This window comes from Engystomops pustulosus, chromosome 10, assembly GCF_040894005.1.
Source record: "Engystomops pustulosus chromosome 10, aEngPut4.maternal, whole genome shotgun sequence".
Taxonomy (NCBI): Eukaryota; Metazoa; Chordata; class Amphibia; order Anura; family Leptodactylidae; genus Engystomops; species Engystomops pustulosus.
The window spans coordinates 104,270,252-104,290,598 of record NC_092420.1 but is presented as its reverse complement, the minus strand read 5'-3'; the positions used below and the strand labels follow the sequence as shown (position 1 = coordinate 104,290,598).

General features: G+C 50.4%; 1 protein-coding gene across 3 annotated transcripts in view; it reads right to left on the bottom strand.

The window, feature by feature from the left end:
- CC2D1B (coiled-coil and C2 domain containing 1B) overlaps nucleotides 1-19,965 on the bottom strand; it is a 42,396-nt gene extending 22,431 nt beyond the window's left edge. For all 3 annotated transcript variants that reach the window (XR_011850475.1, XM_072128838.1, XM_072128839.1), the window contains exons 1-10: nucleotides 19,825-19,965; nucleotides 12,694-12,813; nucleotides 12,073-12,187; nucleotides 11,554-11,660; nucleotides 11,243-11,386; nucleotides 1,073-1,195; nucleotides 653-857; nucleotides 449-558; nucleotides 277-352; nucleotides 135-197 (exon numbers count right to left, since the gene is read on the bottom strand). Coding sequence is in view for 2 of the 3 variants with exons in the window: in XM_072128838.1 (XP_071984939.1) it covers nucleotides 135-197; nucleotides 277-352; nucleotides 449-558; nucleotides 653-857; nucleotides 1,073-1,195; nucleotides 11,243-11,386; nucleotides 11,554-11,660; nucleotides 12,073-12,187; nucleotides 12,694-12,762 (1,012 nt within the window). In the remaining variant the exon portion in view is untranslated. The remainder of the gene's footprint in view (nucleotides 1-134; nucleotides 198-276; nucleotides 353-448; nucleotides 559-652; nucleotides 858-1,072; nucleotides 1,196-11,242; nucleotides 11,387-11,553; nucleotides 11,661-12,072; nucleotides 12,188-12,693; nucleotides 12,814-19,824) is intronic.
- Between the last annotated feature and the right edge of the window lie 382 nt (nucleotides 19,966-20,347).

The following is a 20,347-nucleotide window of genomic DNA, read 5'->3' as shown; positions in this document are numbered from 1 at the left end:
TATAAACACTCCCCCCCCCCCATATCATTAACCTCCTGCAAGGGCTTTTATATGGTCTATCTATTCCTACCGTGGGTCATCAGTATTAGATCGGGTCCGACACTTGACGCCCCCCCCTGAATGGCGCCTCTTACCTTGAGTTGTTGCAGGGATGGATGTTTGGGGCTCTGGAGATTCAGGGGTCTTTACACTGTCATCTAAAAGAGACAAATGCTTTACAATTCCACTATTTCTGCGGCTCTGCTCAGGTCTGGTGTCGGCATTACTGCGACTTACCACTAGGAGCAGGGGGCATCTGACTGAGATCCACGGGCTGCCCGCTCTCCAAGGCTTCGAGAACGTTGCTGAATTTCTAAAATAAGCGGAACAGAAACTCACATTGGTGAGGCAAACTTTCCATAGATTAGTGGGGGGTCCCAGCTCCAAGAACCTCCAACCTAATCCACACCTTAACAAGCTTTATGTACTCCCTGGCCTTCTCCATATCTCCGCTTTGCTTAGCTCTCAGCGCCGCCATCTTGTACTCCCTCTGTCTCGCCCTCAGCAGGGTTTTTGTGCCTGTAGTGAAATAATAAGACGCTGAGATATCGCTGTTGGACAGCCTGGTGTGAGACTGACATTATATGTAAGGAGCAGGCTGCTCTAGTCTTACCATCCTCGCTCGGCTCCTCAGGGGCTGACACTTCTTGGTGGCCGGCCGGCGGAGTTGTGGCTGGACTTGGCTCTTCCTTAGGAGCTGTGTCTCCTGGTGAGGCTTCGGCACGTCCTGGAGACTTCCCAAAAGCCACTGGCGGAGGCATTTCTTCCTCGTTCACTGGCTTCCCTTGTCTGGCTGCCCTTAGCATGGATTCCAGTGTCTATGAGATGATGGTACAGTTACTGCCACACATTCTCCATGTACAGTAATATCACTTACCTCTCCTGGTCCTTATTACTAGTCCCTATAAACTAACCAGAGGGTGGGGGTGCGACACCCTCACTGATACCTGTACTGGCACATACATGTGTAGTATAGGACATGGGACTGTACCGTGTGGTGTATGTATGAGGTAGGTACATGATTTGCACTGACCTTCAGCCCTCGCTCGTAGCGCCTGGCTTTGGAGTTCTCGCCGGACTCTTTTGCATTGGTAATTGCTGTTTTGTAGTTGGAGATCCGTTCCTCTAGCGTCTGGACCAGTCCCCCGCTCCCCGTCTGTGGAGTAGAAATATAAGTGGGTCACATCATGAGATACAATAAAAGTGCAGCAAAACATAAAGCGAGTATTCACAACAAGCAGATCTTTAGTATCATAGCAGATAAGATGAATAAAGACCTGGTCCATCAAGTCCAACCTAGAATCCTACAGTGTGGAATAAAAACCCCCATATTACCACTCAGTGGAGAAAAGATTTCTTCCCCACTCTGGATCAAGTTTCCATCTCAAATATCTCAAAGTCCCATAACGTGTGATATTTCCCCTCCTGACATTGTATCACCATCAGACCATGTGGCAGTGCGGTCCATAGGGTTAGGGTCCATCACTATGGGGATACGTGTCTCCTCTGGGTGTAGAGGATGCCCCTTGTCATAGTTACAAGCCCAGGGGCCATAAGACCATAAGATGTTCTGGTGATCGATACAATGTCCAAGTCCAGGAGAGGAAATATATCACACATGAAGGAACTAGATTTTGTGATGAGACAGGAAGGAATTAGCATGTAGGTTGCCATGTAACATCCAAATCTGATAACCTGTCCTTATACTCTAATCCCCCCTCACTTACCTTAATCACTACACAGCATTGGACTGGCCCACCGGAGGAGCGGAGAATCCTCTGGTGAGCCCCGATGCTGCTGGTCATGTGTCCCCGAATCAGGGGGCAACCACCTTATCAGGTGTTTCCCCTTCCGGCGCTGAATGGCAGCGCAGGCGTGATGATTGGGTCCCAGCAAGGACCTCATTTCCTCCACCCCCGGAACTAAAAATTACCTCTCCCAGACTGATTTCTTTTGCGGTCCGCCGTCACTTTATGCGCCGGCATCTGAGGGCAAACGCCTGGTAAGGCCTGCGCCCAAGTGTCCTGTGAGATGCTGCGTCCGTCACCCTGTACGGGCTTCACGGTGGGGGCCCAGTGACCCTGTACGGGCTTCACGGTGGGGGCCCAGTGACCCTGTACGGGCTTCACGGTGGGGGCCCAGTGACCCTGTACGGGCTTCACGGTGGGGGCCCAGTGACCCTGTACGGGCTTCACGGTGGGGGCCCAGTGACCCTGTACGGGCTTCACGGTGGGGGCCCAGTGACCCTGTACGGGCTTCACGGTGGGGGCCCAGTGACCCTGTACGGGCTTCACGGTGGGGGCCCAGTGACCCTGTACGGGCTTCACGGTGGGGGCCCAGTGACCCTGTACGGGCTTCACGGTGGGGGCCCAGTGACCCTGTACGGGCTTCACGGTGGGGGCCCAGTGACCCTGTACGGGCTTCACGGTGGGGGCCCAGTGACCCTGTACGGGCTTCACGGTGGGGGCCCAGTGACCCTGTACGGGCTTCACGGTGGGGGCCCAGTGACCCTGTACGGGCTTCACGGTGGGGGCCCAGTGACCCTGTACGGGCTTCACGGTGGGGGCCCAGTGACCCTGTACGGGCTTCACGGTGGGGGCCCAGTGACCCTGTACGGGCTTCACGGTGGGGGCCCAGTGACCCTGTACGGGCTTCACGGTGGGGGCCCAGTGACCCTGTACGGGCTTCACGGTGGGGGCCCAGTGACCCTGTACGGGCTTCACGGTGGGGGCCCAGTGACCCTGTACGGGCTTCACGGTGGGGGCCCAGTGACCCTGTACGGGCTTCACGGTGGGGGCCCAGTGACCCTGTACGGGCTTCACGGTGGGGGCCCAGTGACCCTGTACGGGCTTCACGGTGGGGGCCCAGTGACCCTGTACGGGCTTCACGGTGGGGGCCCAGTGACCCTGTACGGGCTTCACGGTGGGGGCCCAGTGACCCTGTACGGGCTTCACGGTGGGGGCCCAGTGACCCTGTACGGGCTTCACGGTGGGGGCCCAGTGACCCTGTACGGGCTTTACGGTGGGGGCCCAGTGACCCTGTACGGGCTAACGGTGGGGGCCCAGTGACCCTGTACGGGCTAACGGTGGGGGCCCAGTGACCCTGTACGGGCTAACGGTGGGGGCCCAGTGACCCTGTACTGGCTAACGGTGGGGGCCCAGTGACCCTGTACTGGCTAACGGTGGGGGCCCAGTGACCCTGTACTGGCTAACGGTGGGGGCCCAGTGACCCTGTACTGGCTAACGGTGGGGGCCCAGTGACCCTGTACTGGCTAACGGTGGGGGCCCAGTGACCCTGTACTGGCTAACGGTGGGGGCCCAGTGACCCTGTACTGGCTAACGGTGGGGGCCCAGTGACCCTGTACTGGCTAACGGTGGGGGCCCAGTGACCCTGTACTGGCTAACGGTGGGGGCCCAGTGACCCTGTACTGGCTAACGGTGGGGGCCCAGTGACCCTGTACTGGCTAACGGTGGGGGCCCAGTGACTATACTGGCTAACGGTGGGGGCCCAGTGACTATACTGGCTAACGGTGGGGGCCCAGTGACTATACTGGCTAACGGTGGGGGCCCAGTGACTATACTGGCTAACGGTGGGGGCCCAGTGAATATACTGGCTAATAGTGGGGGCCCTGTGACTATACTGGCTAATAGTGGGGGCCCTGTGACTATACTGGCTAACGGTAGGGGCCTAGTGACTATACTGGCTAACGGTGGGGGCCCAGTAACTATACTGGCTAACAGTGGGGGCCCTGTGACTATACTGGCTAATAGTGGGGGCCCTGTGACTATACTGGTTAATAGTGGGGGCCCTGTGACTATACTGGCTAATAGTGGGGGCCCTGTGACTATTATGGCTAATAGTGGGGGCCCTGTGACTATTATGGCTAATAGTGGGGGCCCTGTGACTATACTGGCTAATAGTGGGGGCCCTGTGACTATACTGGCTAATAGTGGGGGCCCTGTGACTATACTGGCTAATAGTGGGGGCCCTGTGACTATAATGGCTAATAGTGGGGGCCCTGTGACTATACTGGCTAACAGTGGGGGCCCTGTGACTATACTGGCTAATAGTGGGGGCCCTGTGAATATATTGGCTAACAGTGGGGACCCTACTGGCTAAACGCTCATATAAAGAGCTCCAAGAACAAAAATGGACAGATAATATGTGGTTTATAACCCTAGATGTAAAATCCTTGTACTCAAATATAGACCATGACAAAGGCATTGAATGTGTAAACCTTTTCCTAAAGAAAGATACCACCATCTCAGGAGAAAAAAGACAATTTATCCTCGAATGCCTTAAGTTAGTATTACAAAATAACGACTTTACTTATGACAGTGATTTATAACATCAAAAATTAGGGAGTGCGGGGGCGTGGCCTGATGTCGGACTAGGAGGACGTGCGCTGCGGAGCTCCCGGGACCCGACACCCTATCTCCCTTCCCAGGTAGCCATCCCTCACCTGTGCCCCTCCCTCCTGCTCCGTTGTGCCCCAGGCACCTGCCGCTGCTCACCGGCACCGATTTGGAGGCGGTCGCAGACTCGGGATTTACTTGGCGCGGCGCCAACCACCGGGGAAACCCCCCTCTCCTGTAACCTGCGACGCCGCTCCCACCACCGGAGGTGCCGCAGCAGCGCTCCAGCCGGCCCTGCTCTCTGCCGGAGGCGCCAACTTGTGGGACTCCCCTGCGCTGCCTGAGGCTCTGAGCCCTCCATACTCCCAGTAATCCCCTGGGTCCAGTTTTATATTAACCCTTGCAGTGCCGCTGCAATACCCCAAGTGGGTTTGGACTCTATCCCTGCTAATTACTGGACGCTGGGCTCCTCGATTGTTTATCACCGGCCCTCTCTGCCCAGACGCCATGGGTAATCAGAGGAAGACGGCTAAATTGCTCAAAGCAGCGTTCGGGGCATCTGCGCCTCCATCGGATGATGAATCGGTCCATGAAGATCCTCCATTCCAGTCCCTGGAACCCCTGTACGCGCAGGATTGCTCCACATTCCAAGCCGTTCTTGCACAGATACAGTCGAATACTGCTAAAAAGTTGGGGAAATTCTCCCGCACACAGCCCTGCTCTCCTCAGGGGTCCCCAAACTCCTCTCCCTCCCTCTTTGAAGGCTCCCAGAGCCCACCGCAGCTTGTAAGCTATGAAGAGGGTGCTGATCCGTCTGACGCGGCCACGGAGCTGGACCACAGATTTGCAGAGGTCTTGGCGGCCATTAACGGGTGCCAATCCAAACTGGTCACCAAGGTGGATGAGCTGTGACAGGACTTTGTTCTATTAAGGCATGATGTCCATAAAGCCAAAGAGCGAATCACCGAAACTGAACGCAGAATATCTGAGGTGGAGGACGTCCAGAGGCCTATGCCGGCACAGATCAGAGAGCTTCAGCGCAGAGCTGATGACCTTGAAAACCGCCTGCGACGTAACGTCAGAGTGGTCGGCCTCCCCGAAAAAGTGGAGGGGTCTGACCCTGTATCCTTGAAAATTGGCTCAAAAATATGCTGCCTGCAGATACCTTCTCCCCGTTCTTCACAGAGGAAAGGGCCCATCGAGTGCCATCCCGCCCTGGCCCCCCAGGGGGCAATCCAAGACCCTTCCTGGCCCGGCTGCTGCACTTTAGGGACAGGGACTCTATCCTCAGGGCGGTCCGTACCAAGGGAGAAATTCGGTATGCTAACAGCAGCGTGTCCTTCAGTCAGGAAACAGCGCGCACAATTCACCGAGGTCCGTGCCCGTCTCCGTGACAAGGGGTATAAACCCTTCCAAGCTCCCAATTGTGGACGGTCAGAAGACTCGATTCTTCACCTGCCCAACTGAAGCACTTCACTGGGCTGATGCAGCTCCTCGGGCTCCTGCTGGGAGGCCCGCACCTCCTGAGTGACTGGACTGATATCCTTTTATCTGATGTGCTATGACAATGCTGGACTTGTCCTGAATAGACGTCTAGGGGTTCCAAATCACTGTTCTAGTTTTCTAATATTTGTTTACGTTGGGGCTCGCGCCTCACAAAATGTACCCTGTGACTGATTTGCCTTCTCTTTTTGGTCATCTTGGCCAGTGTGCCACATATGGCACTTCCCCCTCCCCCCCCCCCTCCTTCTCCCTTTCCCTCCCCCCTCCCTTATCCTGTTACCACTATTCTCTACGTCTTCCCCCCCCCCCCCATCTCCTCTTTAGTTCTCTCAAATATGGCTGCCTAACAATCTCCTGATCATATATACATTAAGGGTTGGGGGTCCCGGGACAAATGGTGTAGGTTTGTCTTGAGTTAGGGACCACTGTTCTACTGTTAGTGGGTCTAGGTCTGCACTACTGCTGTTAGGGTGTTAGACAGGGGGTTTATATTCTTGGGATTGTCCGTTTGGATCTGGTTATATTTGTTATGCTCTGTTGTCTGTCTGTCTGTGTCTCTGTGGTATGAAAGGATGAATGCTTGGCTGCTCACGTCTTAAGAGGGCCCTGATATTAGATGTCATTAAGCCAGAAACACCAAGGACAGCAGGGACCTCGAGGCCGGGAACACCAAGGACAGCAGGGACCTCGAGGCCGGGAACACCAAGGACAGCAGGGACCTCGAGGCCGGGAACACCAAGGACAGCAGGGACCTCGAGGCCGGGAACACCAAGGACAGCAGGGACCTCGAGGCCGGGAACACCAAGGACAACAGGGACCTCGAGGCCGGGAACACCAAGGACAGCAGGGACCTCGAGGCCGGGAACACCAAGGACAGCAGGGACCGTGAGCCCGGGAACACCAAGGACAGCAGGGACCGCGAGGGCGGGAACACCGGGACAGCGAGGCCGAGGACACTGGGGCCTCTGTGTCTTACAGATTGACACTAAACCAGTGAATATGACAGAGAGAAGACGGATCTCACCGATTACCATTCACAACAAGGTGATCAGGGAAATGGAGAAAGTAACACCACGTGTACCAACCTAACATGCAGGCGCCGTATCCCCACAATATAGGCCAAATGCTGAGGGCAAGGACTCCACAAATCTCATATCCGTCACCAAGACACTGACCCATCATTACATCACTACTGACAATAGATGATGTCACAGCTTATCTCTTCCCCCTCCCTGTACAATGACCTCTATATAGATAACACTGACCCATCATTACATCACTACTGACAATAGATGATGTCACAGCTTATCTCCTCCCCCTCCCTGTACAATGACCTCTATATAGATAACACTGACCCATCATTACATCACTACTGACAATAGATGATGTCACAGCTTATCTCCTCCTCCTCCTGTACAATGACCTCTATATAGATAACACTGACCCATCATTACATCACTACTGACAATAGATGATGTCACAGCTTATCTCCTCCCCCTCCCTGTACAATGACATCTATATAGATAACTCTGACCCATCATTACATCACTACTGACAATAGATGATGTCACAGCTTATCCCCTCCCCCTCCTGTACAATGACCTCTATATAGATAACACTGACCCATCATTACATCACTACTGACAATAGATGATGTCACAGCTTATCCCCTCCCCCCTCCCTGTACAATAACCTCTATATAGATAACACTGACCCATCATTACATCACTACTGACAATAGATGATGTCACAGCTTATCTCCTCCCCTCCCTGTACAATGTCCTCTATATAGATAACACTGACCCATCATTACATCACTACTGACAATAGATGATGTCACAGCTTATCTCCTCCCCCTCCCTGTACAATGATCTCTATATAGATAACACTGACCCATCATTACATCACTACTGACAATAGATGATGATGTCACAGCTTATCTCCTCCTCCCTGTACAATGACCTCTATATAGATAACACTGACCCATCACTACTGACAATAGATGATGTCACAGCTTATCCCCTCCCCCTCCCTGTACAATGACCTCTATATAGATAACACTGACCCATCATTACATCACTACTGATGATGTCACAGCTTATCCCCTCCCCCCTCCTGTACAATGACCTCTATATAGATAACACTGACCCATCATTACATCACTACTGACAATAGATGATGTCACAGCTTATCCCCTCCCCCTCCTGTACAATGACCTCTATATAGATAACACTGACCCATCATTACATCACTACTGACAATAGATGATGTCACAGCTTATCTCCTCCCCTCCCTGTACAATGACCTCTATATAGATAACACTGACCCATCATTACATCACTACTGACAATAGATGATGTCACAGCTTATCTCCTCCCCCTCCCTGTGCAATGACCTTTATATAGATAACACTGACCCATCATTACATCACTACTGACAATAGATGATGTCACAGCTTATCTCCTCCCCTCCCTGTACAATGACCTCTATATAGATAACACTGACCCATCATTACATCACTACTGACAATAGATGATGTCACAGCTTATCTCCTCCCCTCCCTGTACAATGACCTCTATATAGATAACACTGACCCATCATTACATCACTACTGACAATAGATGATGTCACAGCTTATCCCCTCCCCCTCCTGTACAATGACCTCTATATAGATAACACTGACCCATCATTACATCACTACTGACAATAGATGATGTCACAGCTTATCTCCTCCCCCTCCCTGTACAATGACCTCTATATAGATAACACTGACCCATCATTACATCACTACTGACAATAGATGATGTCACAGCTTATCCCCTCCCCCTCCTGTACAATGACCTCTATATAGATAACACTGACCCATCATTACATCACTACTGACAATAGATGATGTCACAGCTTATCTCCTCCCCTCCCTGTACAATGACCTCTATATAGATAACACTGACCCATCATTACATCACTACTGACAATAGATGATGTCACAGCTTATCCCCTCCCCCTCCTGTACAATGACCTCTATATAGATAACACTGACCCATCATTACATCACTACTGACAATAGATGATGTCACAGCTTATCTCCTCCCCTCCCTGTACAATGACCTCTATATAGATAACACTGACCCATCATTACATCACTACTGACAATAGATGATGTCACAGCTTATCTCCTCCCCCTCCCTGTGCAATGACCTTTATATAGATAACACTGACCCATCATTACATCACTACTGACAATAGATGATGTCACAGCTTATCTCCTCCCCTCCCTGTACAATGACCTCTATATAGATAACACTGACCCATCATTACATCACTACTGACAATAGATGATGTCACAGCTTATCCCCTCCCCCTCCTGTACAATGACCTCTATATAGATAACACTGACCCATCATTACATCACTACTGACAATAGATGATGTCACAGCTTATATCCTCCCCCTCCCTGTACAATGACCTCTATATAGATAACACTGACCTATCATTACATCACTACTGACAATAGATGATGTCACAGCTTATCTCCTCCCCCTCCCTGTACAATGACCTCTATATAGATAACACTGACCCATCATTACATCACTACTGACAATAGATGATGTCACAGCTTATCCCCTCCCCCTCCTGTACAATGACCTCTATATAGATAACACTGACCCATCATTACATCACTACTGACAATAGATGATGTCACAGCTTATCCCCTCCCCCTCCTGTACAATGACCTCTATATAGATAACACTGACCCATCATTACATCACTACTGACAATAGATGATGTCACAGCTTATATCCTCCCCCTCCCTGTACAATGACCTCTATATAGATAACACTGACCTATCATTACATCACTACTGACAATAGATGATGTCACAGCTTATCTCCTCCCCCTCCCTGTACAATGACCTCTATATAGATAACACTGACCCATCATTACATCACTACTGACAATAGATGATGTCACAGCTTATCCCCTCCCCCTCCCTGTACAATGACCTCTATATAGATAATACTGACCCATCATTACATCACTACTGACAATAGATGATGTCACAGCTTATCCCCTCCCCCTCCCTGTACAATGACCTCTATATAGATAACACTGACCTATCATTACATCACTACTGACAATAGATGATGTCACAGCTTATCTCCTCCCTGTACAATGACCTCTATATAGATAACACTGACCCATCATTACATCACTACTGACAATAGATGATGTCACAGCTTATCTCCTCCCCCTCCCTGTACAATGACCTCTATATAGATAACACTGACCCATCATTGCATCACTACTGATAATAGATGATGTCACAGCTTATCTCCTCCCCCTCCCTGTACAATGACCTCTATATAGATAACACTGACCCATCATTACATCACTACTGACAATAGATGATGTCACAGCTTATCCCCTCCCCCTCCCTGTACAATGACCTCTATATAGATAACACTGACCTATCATTACATCACTACTGACAATAAATGATGATGTCACAGCTTATCTCCTCCCCCTCCCTGTACAATGACCTCTATATAGATAACACTGACCTATCATTACATCACTACTGACAATAAATGATGATGTCACAGCTTATCTCCTCCCCCTCCCTGTACAATGACCTCCATATAGATAACACTGACCCATCATTACATCACTACTGACAATAGATGATGTCACAGCTTATCTCCTCCTCATCCCTGTACAATGACCTCTATATAGATAACACTGACCCATCATTACATCACTACTGACAATAAATGATGATGTCACAGCTTATCTCCTCCCCCTCCCTGTACAATGACCTCCATATAGATAACACTGACCCATCATTACATCACTACTGACAATAGATGATGTCACAGCTTATCTCCTCCTCATCCCTGTACAATGACCTCTATATAGATAACACTGACCCATCATTACATCACTACTGACAATAGATGATGTCACAGCTTATCTCCTCCTCATCCCTGTACAATGACCTCTATATAGATAAGCTAGAGAAGATGTTCACCCCATAAAGGAGGGCAGAAAATTGAATAGACAGTGGTTTGTAAAAGTTGCTTAGTGTTTTCATCCTGATGATCCTCTGGTCAGTGTGTAGTACATGTGTTCTGGCTAAGAGGTCGTGTTATTGGGCCGTGCAATAACCTGTACTGCAAACCAGAGACAATCTATTGGCTGAATGATACATACCCAACTTAAAGGGGTTTGTTTAACCTCACCCTAAACATCATTAGTCTGGATATCAACCTCCGAAAACCTTCAGTCACACTTACATACATGCGTCCTCTAGGGGGTGCTGCTCAGCTCTGTAGCCGAGCACCTACCTGCGATGGGCTTTTGAAGGTATTTGCTGAAGAGGTAAGTGCAGCTTCTGCCTCTTCCACCTGCTGAGCTGCGGTTTCTTGTAGAACATCTGACGCCAATGAATTCTCCTCTTCATCCTCCCCCACGACTTCCTGCAGCTCGGCCTAAACAGAAAACCACAGAGACAAATAGCGATTTACTTGTAAATTTAGGGGATGCTGCACCCTCCTCACTTACCTTCTGCTGTAATCTGTGTGCACTGAATGACTGTAGCCATAGATTATATACACTGTATACATATATATAGATGGCCACCAGCGCCAAGACTTACCAGCAGATCCTCATCCTCCTCCAGGTCTTCGTCATCCTCCTCTTCTGCATCCAAGTCTCTCATGCATTCCTGGGCCAACTTCTCTATATGATCCATTGGGAGAGGAGCTGTGTCAAAAAATCACACAAATCTGCTTTAGTTTACTCTAAAATAAGGCGTACATTTCTGAGTCATCTTCTGGGAGAAAGCCATGGTACAGATTTTAAATGGGGTTTTTATATTAAGGGTCTAGTGCCAGAAAAAAACCCACCAAAAACTGAACACCCCGATCCAGATCCTGGATTGCACCAGTACTTCTAGTTTCTGTCCCAGATCCCAACTGGAGGTTCCAGGGGGTCACGGGACCTAATCATCCAATGACTGGCCTCCTCACATAAGGACTTCACTTCTTGTCCCTTGGTCTGTGGATGATCGGGACCCGGGACCCCCCCCAGGCCTGAAAACCCAACAATCAGTGGGGGGGTAAGTTTTTTTATTTGGTTTCATACCCCGTCTCCCTGCAGTGGTCCAGTTACTCACCCTTCCCCTTAGGCTTGGCTTTAGGTGCAGCCTTGACTCCAGTAAGTGCAGCCAGTTCTGCCTCCAGGTCCCCATCATCAGGGTCATCGGGGTTGAAGTCGACAAAGAGCCCGAGCTGCGCACAAGAGATGAAGGGTAATAGCTAAACTTTTATGCACCACAATGTAAAGCGGAACATGGTCTCACACATGAAATAGGCATCTATAGGCACCACCAGTCATATGGGAAGAACCCTAACGCTCCGGGCCCAGGGTGTGACCTCAGTGACCTCTAAATTCTTTGACCCCTCAGTAGAATGGAGAGTCCCAGGTTCCACATTTGGTGGCCGCACAGATCTCTCTCATACACGTGTGACCACTGCACCACTCATAGGGGGACCCCTATCCCTGAGGGGTTCAGACTCCCCTATACCCATTGGACAGCTATGAGCTGCTATCGCTGAAGTGGCCTGAGAGTGGCGCTGTTTCTAGCATAAACTCAGACAATGTTCCCCTTTAATAAATCTGTAAATGCCGTACCCTGTGATCCCCCCAGAAATCATGAAGAAGGGGTCTTGTTCCTATAGCAGATGCCAGGGAGCGCACCCCGTGTACTGAGGGACGCACCACGCGCTGGACTCACCTCCTTGGCTGCGGCCGCCCCTCTGCCCTTGGCCTGGGCGTTCTTTTTGCCGGGTCTCCTGCCCAGCATTTCGGCTCATGGAAGCTGCTGCTGGTCTGGAGTACGGATTATGGAGAATCCCTGAAATATGTTTCAATAGGAATAAGACCTTAAGCACGTGAGGGAATATGGCGCCTGCATATAGCGTGGCACTGCAGTGCTCCTCCACCATCTGCCCATATGTACGGCACCAATGGTGTCTGCCAACCATCCTATGTGGGGGGGGGGTCTCCCAAATTCTCAGGGGAAAGATGGTGACATCACATAATAATAATAATAATCGTTATTTATATATAATTCCAAATCATATAAATATTATATAACATGACAGAGTAACAGACATGTAGAACAACAGGAGGGAGGGCCCTGATCACAAGAGCTTACAGTCTATGAGGATGAGGGGGACACAAGAGCTTACAGTCTATGAGGATGAGGGGGGACACAAGAGCTTACAGTCTATGAGGATGAGGGGGGGACACAAGAGCTTACAGTCTATGAGGATGAGGGAGTGACACAAGAGCTTACAGTCTATGAGGATGAGGGGGAACACAAGAGCTTACAGTCTATGAGGATGAGGGAGGACACAAGAGCTTACAGTTTATGAGGATGAGGGAGTGACACAAGAGCTTACAGTCTATGAGGATGAGGGGGTGACACAAGAGCTTACAGTCTATGAAGATGAGGGGGGACACAAGAGCTTACAGTCTATGAAGATGAGGGGGGACACAAGAGCTTACAGTCTATGAGGATGAGGGGGGTGACACAAGAGCTTACAGTCTATGAGGATGAGGGGGTGACACAAGAGCTTACAGTCTATGAGGATGAGGGGGAACACAAGAGCTTACAGTCTATGAGGATGAGGGAGGACACAAGAGCTTACAGTTTATGAGGATGAGGGAGTGACACAAGAGCTTACAGTCTATGAGGATGAGGGGGTGACACAAGAGCTTACAGTCTATGAGGATGAGGGGGTGACACAAGAGCTTACAGTCTATGAGGAGGAGGGACACAAGAGCTTACCGTCTAGGAGGATAAGGGGGAGACACAAGAGCTTACAGTCTATGAGGATGAGGAGGTGACACAAGAGCTTACAGTCTATGAGGATGAGGGGGGACACAAGAGCTTACAGTCTATGAGGATGAGGGGGTGACACAAGAGCTTACAGTCTATGAGGATGAGGAGGTGACACAAGAGCTTACAGTCTATGAGGATGAGGGGGGACACAAGAGCTTACAGTCTATGAGGATGAGGGGGGACACAAGAGCTTACAGTCTATGAGGATGAGGGGGGACACAAGAGCTCACAGTCTGAGGATGAGGGGAGGACACAAGAGCTTACAGTCTATGAAGATGAGGGGGGACACAAGAGCTTACAGTCTATGAGGATGAGGGGGACACAAGAGCTTACAGTCTATGAGGATGAGGAGGCCACAAGAGCTTACAGTCTATGAGGATGAGGGGTGACACAAGAGCTTACAGTCTATGAGGATGAGGGGTGACACAAGAGCTTACAGTCTATGAGGATGAGGGGGGGGACACAAGAGCTTTCAGTCTATGAGGATGAGGGGGACACAAGAGCTTACAGTCTATGAGGATGAGGGGAGGACACAAGAGCTTACAGTCTATGAGGATGAGGGGAGGACACAAGAGCTTACAGTCTATGAGGATGAGGGGGGACACAAGAGCTTACAGTCTATGAGGATGAGGGGGTGACACAAGAGCTTACAGTCTATGAGGATGAGGGGTGACACAAGAGCTTACAGTCTATGAGGATGAGGGGGTGACACAAGAGCTTACAGTCTATGAGGATGAGGGGGTGACACAAGAGCTTACAGTCTATGAGGATGAGGTGGTGACATAAGAGTTTACAGTCTATGAGGATGAGGGGGACACAAGAGCCTACAGTCTATGAGGATGAGGGGTGACACAAGAGCTTACAGTCTATGAGGATGAGGGGGTGACACAAGAGCTTACAGTCTATGAGGATGAGGGGGTGACACAAGAGCTTACAGTCTATGAGGATGAGGGGGTGACACAAGAGCTTACAGTCTATGAGGATGAGGGGGTGACACAAGAGCTTACAGTCTATGAGGATGAGGAGGACACAAGAGCTTACAGTCTATGAGGATGAGGGGGTGACACAAGAGCTTACAGTCTATGAGGATGAGGGGTGACACAAGAGCTTACAGTCTATGAGGATGAGGGGGGGGACACAAGAGCTTACAGTCTATGAGGATCCACCAGGAGCAGCAGATTTCCATAGTGTAAGGCGGATCAGGAAGAATATGGTGGCCACTTGAAGAGCAGCCTGTGTCCACATCCGTTAATGATAATTACTGTATCTATGTTCTGTTTAAAGTTAATGGATCCATTTCTAACTACACATTAGAGACTTTGACAAAGGATAACAACAACAACGGATCCAGGTCACTGGAGGGAGCCATCCAGATAACCCAAATTTAGCTGAACATTAATTACCTAATGTACGACTAATCGATCAGAATATCTGTCCATTGATCACTTTGGAATCCAGTATATTAGGCTGCAACACAAATTACTGTTACTAATAATAAAAAAAAAAAAGAGAAGTGATGAATATACCGGGACCATTATTCACTATAACAGGACCCTATGGATACCAATGACAACTACTCATCCCAATCTAGGGATCACAACCCCAGCCATCATCGTGGACACTGGGACTCCTCTACGTCCTCAGATTATAATTTAGTGAATGTCTCCAGTTCTGTCCTGACTCATTGTCGTCACATCCCTGCGTCTTCCCCCTCTGGTGCTCGGCCACGCAGGGTTTTTCTTCAGACTCGTCATGTACCTGCTCCGTTACCTCCCATGACGCACCCTCCTCCTCCTCCTATATACGTTTGTATAAGAAGGCGTCCGGGAGACTCTTCTTTTTAAAGAGAACCCGTCATGCAAAATAACCTCTCTAATCTAAATAGATTTCCATAAACTGCCATTAGAGAGCATTGTCTCTATCCCTTCATTGTCCCTCTACATGCCTGTACACCTAAGCAATGAGGTCCTAAAGCTGTATGCAAATGACCTGTGAGATGTCCAATGAGTCATTAGCATATTCAAGCTGTCCAGCTTATTCACGAGTGTGAGGTATAGCCACACCCCCAGTGCATGACTGACAGCCTGTATAATGATGTGAGGCTGTATAATGATGTGCTTCCTGGTGCTGGCGCCCCCTGCAGCCTGTGTGTGTATGAGATACTCCTATACATATGACTGACAGCCTGTATAATGATGTGAGGCTGTATAATGATGTGCTTCCTGGTGCTGGTGGCCACACCCCCAGTGCATGACTGACAGCCTGTATAATGATGTGAGGCTGTATAATGATGTGCTTCCTGGTGCCGGCGCCCCCTGCAGCCTGTGTGTGTATGAGATACTCCTATACATATGACTGACAGCCTGTATAATGATGTGAGGCTGTATAATGATGTGCTTCCTGGTGCTGGCGCCCCCTGCAGCCTGTGTGTGTATGAGATACTCCTATACATATGACTGACAGCCTGTATAATGATGTGAGGCTGTATAATGATGTGCTTCCTGGTGCTGGTACCCCCTGCAGCCTGTGTGTGTATGAGATACTCCTATACATATGACTGACAGCCTGTATAATTATGTGAGGCTGTATAATGATGTGCTTCCTGGTGCTGGCGCCCCCTGCAGCCTGTGTGTGTATGAGATACTCCTATACATATGACTGACAGCCTGTATAATGATGTGAGGCTGTATAATGATGTGCTTCCTAGTGCTGGCGCCCCCTGCAGCCTGTGTGTGTATGAGATACTCCTATACATATGACTGATAGCCTGTATAATGATGTGAGGCTGTATAATGATGTGCTTCCTGGTGCTGGTACCCCCTGCAGCCTGTGTGTGTATGAGATACTCCTATACATATGACTGACAGCCTGTATAATGATGTGAGGCTGTATAATGATGTGCTTCCTGGTGCTGGCGCCCCCTGCAGCCTGTGTGTGTATGAGATACTCCTATACATATGACTGACAGCCTGTATAATGATGTGAGGCTGTATAATGGTGTGCTTCCTGGTGCTGGCGCCCCCTGCAGTCTGTGTGTGTATGAGATACTCCTATACATATGACTGACAGCCTGTATAATGATGTGAGGCTGTATAATGGTGTGCTTCCTGGTGCTGGCGCCCCCTGCAGCCTGTGTGTGTATGAGATACTCCTATACATATGACTGACAGCCTGTATAATGATGTGAGGCTGTATAATGGTGTGCTTCCTGGTGCTGGCGCCCCCTGCAGCCTGTGTGTGTATGAGATACTCCTATACATATGACTGACAGCCTGTATAATGATGTGAGGCTGTATAATGATGTGCTTCCTGGTGCTGGTGCCTCCTGCAGCCTGTGTGTATGAGATACTCCTATACATATGACTGACAGCCTGTATAATAGTGTGAGGCTGTATAATGGTGTGCTTCCTGGTGCTGGCGCCCCCTGCAGCCTGTGTGTATATGAGATACTCCTATACATATGACTGATAGCCTGTATAATGATGTGAGGCTGTATAATGATGTGCTTGCTGGTACTGGCGCCCCCTACAGCCTGTGTGTATGAGATACTCCTATACATATGACTGACAGCCTGTATAATGATGTGCTTCCTGGTGCTGGTGCCTCCTGCAGCCTGTGTGTGTATGAGATACTCCTATACATATGACTGACAGCCTGTATAATGATGTGAGGCTGTATAATGATGTGCTTCCTGGTGCCGGCGCCCCCTGCAGCCTGTGTGTGTATGAGATACTCCTATACATATGACTGATAGCCTGCATAATGATGTGAGGCTGCATAATGATGTGCTTCCTGGTGCTGGCGCCCCCTGCAGCCTGTGTGTGTATGAGATACTCCTATACATATGACTGACAGCCTGTATAATGATGTGAGGCTGTATAATGGTGTGCTTCCTGGTGCTGGCGCCTCCTGCAGCCTGTGTGTGTATGAGATACTCCTATACATATGACTGACAGCCTGTATAATGGTGTGAAGCTGTATAATGATGTGCTTCCTGGTGCTGGCGCCCCCTGCAGCCTGTGTGTGTATGAGATACTCCTATACATATGACTGACAGCCTGTATAATGATGTGAGGCTGTATAATGATGTGCTTCCTGGTGCTGGCGCCCCCTGCAGCCTGTGTGTGTATGAGATACTCCTATACATATGACTGACAGCCTGTATAATGATGTGAGGCTGTATAATGATGTGCTTCCTGGTGCTGGCGCCCCCTGCAGCCTGTGTGTGTATGAGATACTCCTATACATATGACTGACAGCCTGTATAATGATGTGAGGCTGTATAATGATGTGCTTCCTGGTGCTGGCGCCCCCTGTAGCCTGTGTGTGTATGAGATACTCCTATACATATGACTGACAGCCTGTATAATGATGTGAGGCTGTATAATGATGTGCTTCCTGGTGCTGGCGCCCCCTGCAGTCTGTGTGTGTATAGGAGAGATACAACAGCTCCAGGATGCAGCCATGTTATAGCAGAACATGTCAGGTACTTGTGTAGCTGATGTCTGTGTCTCACATGAGTATTAGGAGGATGCAGCATGTCAGCAGATACACTAACTATGCTTTACTATACATTACACAGGGGGAGGAGAGGGGAGGGGGAACAGGGGAGACATCACTGCCTCTGACCATGTGACCAGCCTCATTTGCATAATAAAGAAATGATGATTTTACAATGAATAATGTATGAAATGACTAGATAAAGGCTGTGATGGGATCCTTGTGAGCTGCTCCAACAGGTAGAGGTGACAGGACTAGTGGCAGAGACCTGATGACAGGTGTCCTTTAAGATCCCTTAAAGGGAACCTGTCATCAGGAGAGCCATTTTTAGCACTCCCCCAGTTCCCACAGAGCATAGTACATACACTGCCAAAGTGTTTTTCAAATATATGAAAACACCCATCACTCGGCTTAGCGACGCCCCCTGCTCCTCTACAGCCAATCCCGAGTGTGGGGAGTTATTCATAGGGTAAGTGGGGGTAAGAGGAGCGCAGCGGAGGCTCAGGGGGTAAGAGGAGCGCAGCGGAGGCTCAGGGGGTAAGAGGAGCGCAGCGGAGGCTCAGGGGGTAAGAGGAGCGCAGCGGAGGCTCAGGGGGTAAGAGGAGCGCAGCGGAGGCTCAGGGGGTAAGAGGAGCGCAGCGGAGGCTCAGGGGGTAAGAGGAGCGCAGCGGAGGCTCAGGGGGTAAGAGGAGCAGGATGACATTCCTGTCACATTATAATTTGTTCTCCTTTTCCTGCTGTCACCAGGAGTAACAAACTATGAAGTTATGAGGAAGCGACCTGATACAATGTATCCACATAGGACAAAGGGATACGGCGCCGCGCTCTCCTCTTCTCTCGCCGTGTCCGGCGCCGCGCTCTCCTCTCCTCTCGCCGTGTACGGCGCCGCGCTCTCCTCTCCTATCGCCGTGTACAGCGCCGCACTCTCCTCTCCTATCGCCGTGTACAGCGCCGCACTCTCCTCTCCTATCGCCGTGTACAGCGCCGCACTCTCCTCTCCTATCGCCGTGTACAGCGCCGCACTCTCCTCTCCTATCGCCGTGTACAGCGCCGCACTCTCCTCTCCTATCGCCGTGTACAGCGCCGCACTCTCCTCTCCTATCGCCGTGTACAGCGCCGCACTCTCCTCTCCTATCGCCGTGTACAGCGCCGCACTCTCCTCTCCTATCACCGTGTACAGCGCCGCACTCTCCTATCACCGTGTACAGCGCTGCTCTCTCCTCTCCTATCACCGTGTACAGCGCTGCACTCTCCTCTCCTATCACCGTGTACAGCGCTGCTCTCTCCTCTCCTATCACCGTGTACAGCGCTGCACTCTCCTCTCCTATCGCCGTGTACAGCGCTGCACTCTCCTCTCCTATCGCCGTGTACAGCGCTGCTCTCTCCTCTCCTATCACCGTGTACAGCGCTGCACTCTCCCCTCCTATCGCCCAGCATGCCCTGACAGGTACAGAGTGGGCATGCTGGGGGTAGTTGTTCACACATAATAGAATGTATGTACAGGTTGTGTGCACTCACCTGATTGGCCGGCGCCTGGAGATTATCAGGATATTGCAGAGCAGGAGGGGGACGGGCGGCACCTGTCACTACACTGCGCGAGACACCGGCGGCTCCGGCCCGGTACCGGGGGTGACAGCCCGGGGGCAGCTCCGGAGAGTCACTGGAGGACAGGAGCGGAGGATGCTGGGAGCAGGAGAGATCCCGGAAGCGGAGACAGGCTGTCACCCGGCACGTGACGGAGCAGAGGACCTTCACTGACGTCAAACTGACACGTGACGGGTGACAGGCCCAGGGGGAGGGGCTAGTGTTTGGAATAGAACAGCAGAGCTGTGTGTGTCTATACATAGAGGGAGCAGAGCTGTGTGTGTGTGTCTATACATAGAGGGAGCAGAGCTGTGTGTGTGTCTATACATAGAGGGAGCAGAGCTGTGTGTGTATACATAGAGGGAGCAGAGCTGTGTGTGTGTATACATAGAGGGAGCAGAGCTGTGTGTGTATATACATAGAGGGAGCAGAGCTGTGTGTATCTATACATAGAGGG